Below are 12,645 nucleotides of genomic sequence, written 5' to 3'. Positions count from 1 at the left end.
ACTGTGCAGCCAGAATGATGTTTCTAAAAGACAAATGAGATCAGGTCAGTTTTCTGTTTAAAACATCCCCATGGGTTCTCAATGACCTGAGGATAATAACTTAGCATGGCATATGAAGCCCCATAACATCTGTCCTCTTTCTAGTTTTTCAGCCTCACCTCTCCACTATTACTCGTCTAGTTATGTTTCAGCTATGCCAAACTTACTTCAATTTCTAGTACCCATCATGTGCTCTGGGACTTAACACATGCTGTTCCTTCTGGAACAGTTTTCTTCTCTCCTGCCTTCTCTCTCTCTCTCCCCTCTCCCTCTCCCTCTTTCTCTTTCCCTCTCTCTCTCCAGACTTTCCTGGTTAACTCATCCTTCAGATTCTTTGAGAAGCCTTTTGAGTTCCTTCCAGTTAGGTCCCCTGCTTTATATTCCCACTGCATTTCATGCATCCACCAAAGCAATCCCTACCTTTTATTGTAATTGCTTGTTTAACTTTATGTCTGTACCTCCAGACAGTAAGCTGTTTTATGCAGAATTTATGTCTGCTCCTATTGTTATCCCCAGCACTTAAAACAATGCCAGACCTACTGTAGACATTCAATAAATACTTCTTTAATAAATGCTATGAATGAATATATGCAGCATGAAATTATTTTGTATGTTAAATACATCATTTATAAAATGAAATTGTGGTGAGTTTTTTAAACCTCATGGTTTTCTTTAGGTGGTAGGAGGGATGAGGGAAGTGCAGTTTCATTTGGCCCTTTTTTTTGTCAGTTTTAAGATTAGTAACAGCAAATGAGGTAGGTTTAAAAGAAGAAATATCTTGATTTAATAAGAAATTCTCACAATTATGGTTATTACAGTCTTTCAAAGGGATAAAAAAATTAAACAGGGAAATCATGATGCCCATAACCTTTTCAGTTCAGTAATTAGTAGAGTTCAAATGGAGTTATTATGAATATGAATATTTATCTGTATGAATAAATGTGCCAGAAAAAATAGAATCATATAAGTAATTTCCTTTTCATTTACTAGGAATTCACTTTTTAAATGCTCAGACTCCAAGGCATTCTTATAAGCCATGAAATGACCCAAGTCAGCCACATCTGTTCAAAATGTGTTTTAGAAAGCTTATCTTAACAATAGTTAGTTGGAAAATTAATGTTCACCTTCCATAAAAATTTTATCCAAAGGAGAACACAGCACAATTTAGATATATGTGAAGCAAGGAATATACTTTTATACAATGGAAATTATAATGTGAAATAAGTAAAAAATGATTTTATTATTTTATCAAAAATAATTTAACTGGTTAGAAAACAGCAACATATTTCTTTTCAGCTGGTCAAGATCCTTTTGAAATTTTATTTTATTTTATTGATTGTGTTAGCTTTATACCTTTGTATTTATACAAAGAATGGGACCAGTTTGACTGATGTCAGACAAAATAACAGGTGTATTAATCATATCCAATGGCCATCTGATCTGAATCTTTTTCTATATAACATTCCCCAAATGGTTAAAGACAGGGGGAAAGATAGTGACATCCCTGATTCAGTGGGTAATGAGATAAGAAAAACATTGACAACCATGTGTAAATTTTATCCAGTTTTAGAGTTCCAAAAATAGAAAAATTTTATCCTATTTCTAACGATATAGAAAAAGCAGTTAGTAACTTTCTCCTGATGCTGAAAGCTCAGCTTCTCTGTACACTGGTGCCGAATCAAATCTCGGAGACAGAGATTTGGGTGAAGTAGAAAAGGATAGCTTTATTACTTTGCCAGACAAAGGGAGACACAGCGGGCTCCTGCCTCGAAAAACTATGTGTCCCAACTTGGAGAGGATAGTGAGAAGTTTTATAGTAATGGTTCAAAGAGGGTGTGATCAGCTCATGGACATTCTTCTGATGGGTTGGTGGTAAGGTAAGTAGGAGTCAGCCTCATCAACCTTCAGGTTCCAACTGGTCTGGGGTCTACATGCTTGTGGGCAGCATACCACCGTTAACCGTTAACTTTCTCCCACCTGGAGGGGGTTTCAGTATCTGCAAAACAGCTCAAAGATATTATTGTGTGTATCCTTTGATGGGGAACCAGGACCTTGCACCAAGGCTGCACTATTGTTTCTCTTGACTGTTTTGTTTCTCCCTTGTCTCATATCCCCTCCCTTCCCTAATTAACAACTGCTTGAATCTGTATTTTGGGACTCAGGGAAGCTTCCGGAGGCTGAATGAAGGCTACTTCCTGTAATCACAGAAATGGGAGACACAGAAAGGCTTTGTGCCCAGAGGGCCCACAGGGCCCTGCTCGGTATCACTCCTCCCTTTTACTTGATAATTCTGTTTGGGAATGGCTTACTTTCTGTCTGAAACTAGACCTGTCAGTACATGCCAATTGGACCCTTTTCTGGGAGTATACAGGGTATCCGGACCACAGATAAGACAGCCATTTGGTCATTGTGTACTATGTGCTACACACTACTAGGAAAAAATTATGAGAGGGTTTAAGAAATTTAGAAACTTATAGTCTCATGAGAAACATTTAAATTCAAGGGGTACATAGTAATGCAATACAGAAGTATGTCACAAGGCAGCAGAGGACAATCCCACAGTCAGTAATAAGAGTGATTTCTATAAGTTGAAGAGAAGGAAATTGCCTGTTGGGGTTTATGTTTATCACATTATATTTCACTTTTTAAGATTTAATCTTCTGGGGTTTTTTTCAGCCAGTCAAGATTCTTTTGAATCTTTATTTTACTTTATTTTCCCATTCAGTGTATTAGCTTTATGTCTTGGTATTCTTGTGAATGATGGGACCAAATGGCTGAAGTCTTTGACTCTCAGTTTACAGAGCTTGATTTCCATTGAATAGGCAATAGTCAAACACCAAAAGTTTTTGAGTGGATGAATGCCATCTCATATTGTTAAGGAAAGTTAGTGTGTTGATAACATGTAGGGTAGATTGGGAGGGGTGAATATAAAGCAGGAAGACAAGAGTTTATTGTAATAGTTCAAGTGCAAAGTGATCAGTAAGGATGTTAGAATGGAAGGGAGTGCGTACATTTTCTCATTCACTGCCATATGCCTAATGTATAGAAGAGCATCTGGCACGTAATAAGTACTGAGTGAATATTTGTAGATTCAATAAATGAATTCATGAAAATTTTAAAATGTAGGCTGTGTGGCAGAAGGAAAGGAAGGAATTAAGTTCTACTCCAGTATTTTAAGCTTGATTGAACAGAAATTGAGCAGGGAGAGAAGGTTTTGGGGAAAAAATAAAGAACTGTGTTTTATTCATGTTGAAGTAAGACAACAATGCTCCCAAGTAAAACACTCAATAAACGTTTGTTATGGGGGGAGCGAATACATGGGAGAGGGGTTGATGGCTAGGGTTTTCGCTTCAAAAGCCATTTGCAGTAGAGGTAATAGATATAGTAGGGGTCATGGTCCTCAAAGATGGGAGTATATAGGTAAAGAGTAGAAGGTCTAAGGGAATGGCAAATTAATAGAGAAAAGATAACATATGTCGACTGCTTCCTGTGCACTAGGCACTGGGTTAAAAGCTTTGTATGTATTATACCTTCTAATACAACATCCCCCGAAGGGCAGGGATCCCCCTAGGGAAATGGAAATTCAGAGAATTTAAGCAATTCATCCTGGGTCCAGTACTCAGAAAGTATTGGAGCTAGAATATGAACCTACAGCTGTCTATCCCTAGTTTTCCAACTGTGCTAAAATTACTCTCTGTTCGTAAATTTTGTCTATCTTTTCCAGTAAATCTTTAATGTATTTATAGTAGTTATGTTTAAAGTCCTTATCTACTGGGTTCAACATTTGGTTAATGTGTGGGTCTGTTTCTGTTTTGTTTGTTTTTCTCTTGATTACAGGTCACATTTTTAACTTTTTCACTGTTCATCTAATTTGTTTTATATATATTATAGTAGATATTGAATAAAAAAGAACAGTAGAGACTGAAGTAAATATTCACTCTGGAAAAGTCACACCCCTTCCTCTGTCTGACAGCTAGTTTGTGATGTTTATTCTCTGTAGTCTAATCTCCAGTTGAGCTGGGTCTGGTTTGAGTTGTTTCAGTTTGCTACTTGTTTGAAATGTTTTGAAAGCAGGATAAGGTCTCTCCCTTTATCAGGGCATGTGATCTGTGCTCCAGTGAGTCTAGAGATCTCTCTCTCCTTCTCCCCCCCTACCCCGTCCCCCTGCTTTAAAGTCCTGCTACCAGTGTTTTGTGCCTTTTCAAGGGCTTACTGCTCTTGGCCTTTCCCTGCCTCCTCTCTGGCTTTCCAAGTCTTGGCTGAAATCTCTCTGTCTTCCTGCCCTGTCACCAGTCCTTGGTACAGTGAAAGTTCAGTAGAAAAGACTTGATGGGCAGGTGTTCTCAAAGGGATCTCTCTCCCCTTTTCTGCCCTGGCCCTAGCTCTCTGCATGTAGCTACTGTGTACACTTAGTTAAGACTGTGAAAAAGAACTGGCAGGCTGTACACACTCCCTGGGTCTTCTCAGGACCCTAATAATCCATCACAGAGGTCCACAGATGGCCATAAGAGTTTGGCTTTTTGTATACACTGATAGACGTCCCTCATCTATAGAGGTTTGCTTCTACTCTGTCTGTTCCCCCATTAGGAAAGTGACCATGGATCTTCACTCATCTAGGAAAGGCTTACCCTGATCTGAAGTTAGTTCATCCAGACTTCTTTGCATTCTCGGATCTCTGTAGGTAAAACACAAAGGCATGGTTTTGTAGCCTATCTGGCATATTTTTGGTGTTACAGTGATAACTGTCTACTTCCACTTTTTACATACTAACTGAAACTATTTAACGATGTTTTAATCATTAATGGACATTAGACCTTAATGGTCAAATAGCAATATGAAAAATATTTTTTATTTTTCAATAGATTGCTATCGTTTGTACTTAAATTATGGAAAGAATCATGATAATTCAGCGAGAAACTAAACCTTAGAAAAACTGTTACCTATTTAGTATTTTCAATTACAATGAAATTGACAGAGAAACTTATCGAAGTGAACTGCAAAAATTGTATTTGGAGTGATTAAGTGCTGGCATACAATAATGCTAATTTTGAGTTGAAACCCAAACACAGACCTGAAACATGTTAGAATAAAGTTGCTACTTTCTGTGAATAGTGTAGATATGAGTAACAGTGGCCTACATGTTTTAGAAAAGTAAATTGAATGTTGTGTACCACAAATATGTCTCTGGAATGTACACATCTGGATTCTCTACTTACCTAAACTGACCCTTTTTTTATCACATGCATACATCATGCTTTTGTGCTACCAGGATGTTGATTTCTAACAGGGTGCTATGTCTTAGATAAAGAAAGTGGCTTAAAGAAAGTGGCTAGCATAAACTTTGCTTCTTGAGGCCTCTCAGGACATCAAAGGGACTTGGAACTGGCTAAAAGTCAGCCAATAAAGATCGAATTTTCTAAATACTTGCATCTACTAGAGCTTGAAGCTAGTAGAGTTTAGAGGGGCTGCAAAAGACATTCTAAGGATTCACAGACTACTTCTTGGTTCATCAGCCATAAAAACCACTGGGCTCTTTACCCAAATTTCTTGACTTGGAATCTGTGTCCATGCTGGTGAACCAGTAGTAGTGGGGAGAAGAGATTGCACATATTATTTATAGAAGTGACATCACTATTTCATCATATTGTGGTATTAAAATATAAGGTGCAGTATATTTAGGAAGCTTCCAGAGACCAGGGACATTGTCTTGTTTACTTTTGGATCTTTTTCATCTAGCAAGGCCTGCCAAATAATCACTGTTCAATAAATATTTGTTGAAGAACTGATTGGGTGAATATTATGGAAATATTTTACTTGAACTGGAAATATCACTGGATGCATCCATATTAGATTTCCTAGTACTGTGTTGGATTAACATAGCAGCTTGCATTATTTTTACTAGGGACTAATAGAAGGATATCAGTAGGATAACAGCCATGCCAACTTTAATTTTAAAAAATCCAGTTATTCTTTGGTGGTAGATTATAGAAATTTTGCAAAGCTTCAATGAAACATTTTCTAATAAAAAGAAGCCAGTGATTGTTAAGGTATACTCCCACGTAAGGAGACTGTCCATAAAGGTGAGAGTAGATGGTTCACTTGGTAGACAGTTGCTAGAATGGGAAGACCAGTGAAGGGAGATCAGCACAGAAGGGGTCAGGCACCAGCTGACAGAACAAGGAAACACCCCTGAAATCCACATCCCATTATTATTCCTACATTTTTTATTGCAAAGCAGACATGAATTTAATTTGGTTTACTACGGTAATGTATTCCTGTTATCTGCTCTTATAAGGACCAGCTGCCGTAATTCTTCTGCCTTGCTGATTCCCTACTTCATTTATCTACTTTGCTCTTGTGAGTTCTTATAGAAAATGCCACCCCATTTTCTTTCCTTCACTTCTCTTGCTATTTGGCTTTACAGGTCATCCACATTACTGTTGAACCTTAGAGGGAGTAGTAGAATTTTCATAGATGTGTGCTTTAAATCCCGAAGGGCACGTAGTCAGTAGTTGAAATGTAATGGATTTGGAATGGTAGCACAACCACAAAAATAACCAAATAAATAAATGTGTAACTATGCGGGTAAAACCGAAGACTTAGGCCACAGTCCCAGCACTGGCAGTAACAGAGAACATCAATGGAGTCGCTCTTCCTTTGGGCTGTGAGGACTTTGGGCTGGGAGAGACTGTAAGCAGGGAAAGCTATGAAGTTCAGAATGAAGGAGAAGGAATCATAGTGATAAAGCCTCTGCACAAGAGCAGAAAGATTCTGTGGCACAGCCAGTGAGAGTGCTCCCCAGCACTGATTCCAGCCATGTACCAACCAAATAAGAGATGATTGTACTCTCAGTATCAGGATCATTTAAATAACACAGCTTATATTCAGTGCAAAGCACGGGGAATTTATTTGTTTCTTTGCTTATTTTTTTGTTTTAATTTCAGGTTTAATCAGACAACATTATAAGCTATCCCAACCTTTCTGGGAGTTATACTTTCCTAGGGCTTGTCTGCAGCGTTGGAACTTGGAACTTTACTATTAATAATAACCTTAAGCATAATAACCATGTTTATGACTTCTTTGTGTGCCCAGGCCCAAGGAAAGGCCTTAGATTACATTCTCTGTGTCTCTGAGAAATGCTCTAAACACAACATTTTTTCCCCTTCTACATATAGGTCAAAGGGCAGGGAAAAGCACAGTTTGGCTGCATATATTCTCATTTACTACGTAATTACTTAGTATCTTTCCTCCTTAGCCTCCCTTTGAAGCTAAAGCTAGTGGCATTCCTAAACTTTATAGTAATCTTTAAGCTTTCTCATTCTACACAAAAATGTTGGTCCCTTACATCTTTTTATAAGGGTTTGGTGATTATTAAAAATGCTATGCTTTATGATAACATTTTTCATATGGTTTTAAACCCATATTTTAAGCAGACGTATACAGTTATTTTCCTGTAGCTCACAATCTATTTTGGAATTAAAGTTTCTGGCATGGATATTTTTTAGGACAAAATAAGTTAAGTGAGCATTTTTGCTAACTAATTTTAAGATTCCTGTTTCTTTCTTTTTCTTTTTCTTTTTTTTCCCTATTTTCAGCTTTCTAAGAAGTACGGAGTCCATGTTTGTGGAGAAGGTGGAGAGTATGAAACGTTCACTTTGGATTGCCCTCTATTTAAGAAGAAAATAATTGTGTAAGATATCATTTCAGCATTTTCTTCCCCTTCCTCAAATTTAAGTGATGGAAGCAACGTAACATTAAGCTGGAGGCAACTTTTGTTAAGAGAAATAGAACATGTCCTCCAAGTTCACAAACACTCAATTTGTTTAATACCAGTGAAGTCGTCTGAATACCTAAATCAATACATGACAAGAGGAGGCCTTCATAGAAGCCTATAAACTTTTTAGACATTGCACTTTCATTTACTTGCTGATTATGGCCTGCAGTAAAACTGGTACCTACACACTGACACTTTTATCCTTTCATGAAGTGTGAATTGCCTGTATTATTTATCTTTCATTACAGCTACACTTGATAAACTGCCACATCAGTAGCCTGTGGGTTCCATTAACTCTGTTCTCTTTTTCCTTTTTCTTGGCTTTAATAACTTAGAATGGTAATACTAAACATTTCTCTTCAATTATTTGGGGTTATTTTTACATATGAACTTTGTTTTTAAATGAATTCTGTTTTATGGTGAATAGTGTGATTTCTTTGCCATAAATTGTTAAAATTTGTGTAGCAAAAAATAGGAACTTTCTTCAGTTTGTTAACATTATTATCCATACTCTAATTTATATCACTCTTCTCATATGCTAAGAGAGCACTTTATTTGCTTTTCCTAAGCTCTTCAGCTTCTTGAAAAGATTGTCAGAATTATGCTTGATTTCAGAAACCTCACTTGATGAAAGACTAGAATCTTGTATCGAATGGACAGCTTTAATATTTTCAACACTGAAAGGTGACTTCTTTGTACATATTAATAATGAGGGAAAGAATGTTCTAAGAAGTTAAGACAACTCCAGGTGAATTTTCTAAAAATTACATTTATCTTGGGAAACATAGCCATGACCTTTTCATTACCCTATGCAATATTCACCCACTCTTGCTTCTCTCATTTCTTCTAACTTCTCTTCCATTAATAATCATCAAACATAATAATAATATATTTGGCAAATATATATCAAGTACCTATTATGTCTAAAGCATTCTACTGGGCACCACTGATGTTGAAACATAGTTCCTGTCTCCAGAAGGGTGGAAGGAAGACACATCTGCATAAAATTGTGACACAAAATGGTAGAGGATAAGAGTCAGAAGAATAAGTTCATAAACGGGAGGTATTTCTTCTGGCTTCAATGATCACAAAACAATTCATTGAATGAACTGTGCCTTAGGTATTACTTCTATGAAATAATACTGTTTGGTTTTTCAAGAAAAACATTTCCATGCTAGGGTGAAATTATAGTATCATAGGAAACTTGCAATATACTTATTAGACTAACCAAATTAGAAAAAAATAAAAAGCACAATAAGAGAAAGAAGGCCAAAGAATAATACTCTTCCTGTTTATTAGACAACTTGAGGTCCTGGAGCACCCAGAAGTCTTCATGGACAACATAGAATTATAAGAAATGTACTGCTTTACACTACATAACCAGAAGGTTTATTTATCATAGTACTTTAGACCTGAAAAGTGAATCTTTCACCTCATCATTGTGTAGACAGAGAAACCTCAACCTGACTGAGACAATGACATGATGGGAGTTAATCATGCTATTGAAGAGAAGGATGTCAGGGAAGGTGTATTAGAACCCTCTAGTGCCAAAATGAGCTGTTCAATTGAACTGGATAATCATTTGTTGAGGATAATTATGTGGGTGGAACTCTGCAAGCTGCCACCCTGCTCTGTAAAAGTTCTTCTGTAAGAATGGAGAGGCAAATCAGCAATACTGTAAGTGCTGACATACGAGTGTGTACCTTGAGAACAGAAGGGGGAGAACTGACATTTCTTTCTTACTCAGTTATCAGCTAATCACTAATCTGATTCTGATGCTTAAGCATGTTCTTTGATTTTTTTCTTCATAGGCTCTGCCTCACCTCAGCTTCGTAACTTTCTTATTTGACTTCTTTTCGCTAGATTGCCTTCCCATTTATCCCCACTTTGCTAAATCCTTCCATTTTTAAAGGCTTTGGTTGTTACTGCTTCCAGTGCTTGTCCTCATATCTGAACTCTCAGAACACACAGTAGTAGGCACTGATAAATGTTAAATATCGTGGAATTAATTTTTCATTTATTGTTTAGTTTTAAATATCCTATTTCACTTTTATGTGTTCCTTTCTTAGGTTATAACTAGAGGTTGTAGTAGTTGAATGGAAAAAGAATGTCACCTGCTCTATGCAAAATCTTTCCTTCTCTTTAAAATAGAAAATGTCCTTATCATACCTATCTGATAAGCACTAAATGTGATGATGTGAATGAATATGCATTGCACATTCTAAAACTGTATATAAATTAAAGTTATTTTATTTAGAGATAGTTTTCCATGTGACACAATTAAAAGATAAGTTTAGACCTGGTAACTACTTGTTAACAATTGACTATTAATCATACTGGATCCTGTCAGTTAGAATGTATTTGGGGGGACAAACTTAATAATTTCTCCTGTTATATTTGACATAGTAGTGATCTTCCACAATTAGCATACAACTAGTTGATTATTAGGAATCCCCTTTTAAATGTCTAATTCAAAATTTTATGTTAAAAAAGGAGACTACCTCTATGAGGAGAAAAAATAAACTTTTGCATGCAAAATGATTTGATTATAATTAGGGTGTGTGTTTTTTGTTTTTTTTCAAAAACACAGATAGAATCTCTTGTATAATGAAATAATTTAGACAAATTAGGGTGGTTCTAGAAGTTTATTATAAGATACATTTTGCCCCGAATTCCAACTAACATTTTTAAAATCTTGTGGGAAACACTGGTATAACAGTCTTTGTGTGGAAGTAATTTTTTAAATTTTTGACTAGAACATTTTACAATTTACTTTTCACATCAATTAGGATGTGACTACTCACCTCTAGATACAAATTTTTAGATCAGAAAATGAGGGTTTTTTCCTGAGGAGCCTTGACAAAAGGAATTACAGCCTAGTCTTTAAGAAAAGAGGACAATTGTAGGTCCTCAAATAAAAAACCTACTTTCTCGGCATCCCTGGTGGCGCATTGGTTAAGAATCCACCTGCCAATGCATGGTACACGGGTTCGAGCCCTGGTCTAGGAAGATCCCACATGCCGCGGAGCAACTAAGCCCGTGAGCCACAACTGCTGAGCCTGTGCTCTAGAGCCCGTGAGCCACGACTACTGAGCCTGCGCACCTAGAGCCTATGCTCTGCAACAAGAGAAGTCACCGCAGTGAGAAGCTCGCGCACCACAACAAAGAGTGGCCCTCCGCTCGCCGCAACTAGAGAGAAGCCCGCGTGCAGCAATGAAGACCCAACGCAGCCTAAAATAAATAAATTAAAAAAAAAAAAAACTACTTTCTTATTATTTCTTACTTTGAAATATATGTGTATGCATATCAAAAGTAAGAACTAAAACACGGGGAATATAGCCAGTATTTTGAAAAAAAAAAAAGTAGGAACTAAAATCCCAATGTATTAATGAAGGTGATAACTTTCTTCTCACTGTTAATGAACACAATTTTAATGTCAATCTTTGATACAACCCCATATTTCCATTTGAATTGTCAATATTAATATACTACTGCTACAGAGTTGCTGTGTATGGGATGGATGGATGGATAGAAGAAACAATGGGAAGGAAGGAGGGATGAAAAGAAGAACTAAATTCTATGATTAAAACACGATGCACTCATCTTCCCCACTTACTCCTAGTTTCTACCTATTCAAGACAGAACTCAGCCCAGAGCATCATAATATGGCATTTAGCCGTGAGGATGAATCAAGTACTTTCCTTATCTGCCTTCTCATTTCTATTCTGTATCACTTAGGAATTTATTAGAATTTATGAACCATTTTCCTTGTATTTAAATTTATATAATTATTTTTATTATGCTAGAGATAACTATATATTGTTATTGGTATACATATATGCTTATGTTCATGTACCCATATATATGCAGTATGCATGTATGAAAATGTACATATTTGTGTGAAGATAGGTAATTGAAAAATCAGTGTGGGTTTTTGATAGTGTCAATAGTTACTGTGTAAATGTAAAGATACTTAACAAAGTTAAACTATACAGTTATTTGTTTATTCAACAAATGATTGAAAATAAGGCAGTGTATTCTGCACTGAGCCAGAGGTGGAGTGTGGGGAGACAGGCAGACAAAGATGAACAAAACCTGGTCCCTCTCTAAGAAGGGCGACAAGCACACAGACACATAATTATAATACAGTGAATGTGTTATGAAAGGTCTGTAAATGCATTACCAAAGCACATAAAGCAGAAAACTAGCACTGTCTGAAGATGTCAGGCAAGCCTTCACAGAAATGACGTTGGAAATGTCTTGTGAGGATAAGTGTGAGCCCACGGGGAGTATCTGCGTGCAGTTGTCTTTTCAGAGGGGAAGTAGGAACCAAGACCATGGCTGAGCCTCAAGAGAAAATATCAGGGTTTTGAAGTGAGAGGGTTAGGGCCTGATCTCTTAACTCGAGAGAGAGCCTGTAGTCAGGGAAGAGAGACTCAGACCTGACTCAGCTAGCTGCCCTTTTGAAGTCATAACTAGGGATAAGCCTAACGCAGCAGTGAAAGGGAGCATGGGATCTAGCTCTTGCCTACCGAGAAACCTCAGTTGTGTAAGAGGAAGGGGCTGCACTGATTACTTGTATTAATAGGGAAAGAGGAGGAGGGTAGTGAACTGGAAAGCATTTTTGCTGTGGTAGAGTTGTTCTTAATTTTCTGGGTCTCTCTGAGGGTATTCCAGCAGATTCTGCTCTAGGTTTCAGAGAAATCCATGAAGCAGACAGAAACCAGAGACCCTTGAAAGTTGAGTTTCAGGTGATAGTTTATGAAAGAAAAGAAGAGCAGTAGTGGCATTATTCTGTTTGAAGCTAAAAGCCATTGATTTGAATCTACTAT

General features: G+C 36.9%; 1 protein-coding gene across 4 annotated transcripts in view; it reads left to right on the top strand.

Annotated features, from left to right (window-relative positions):
* DPH6 (diphthamine biosynthesis 6) overlaps positions 1-12,645 on the top strand; it is a 445,312-nt gene that overhangs the window by 149,988 nt on the left and 282,679 nt on the right. For all 4 annotated transcript variants that reach the window (XM_082384997.1, XM_082384998.1, XM_082384999.1 and 1 more), the window contains exon 7: positions 7,635-7,729. In XM_082384997.1, the coding sequence (XP_082241123.1) occupies positions 7,635-7,729 (95 nt within the window). The remainder of the gene's footprint in view (positions 1-7,634; positions 7,730-12,645) is intronic.

The sequence above is a fragment of the Balaenoptera borealis genome, assembly GCF_965194805.1.
Source record: "Balaenoptera borealis genome assembly, chromosome: 3".
Lineage (NCBI taxonomy): Eukaryota > Metazoa > Chordata > Mammalia > Artiodactyla > Balaenopteridae > Balaenoptera > Balaenoptera borealis.
This window is presented reverse-complemented; position numbering and strand designations above follow the sequence as displayed.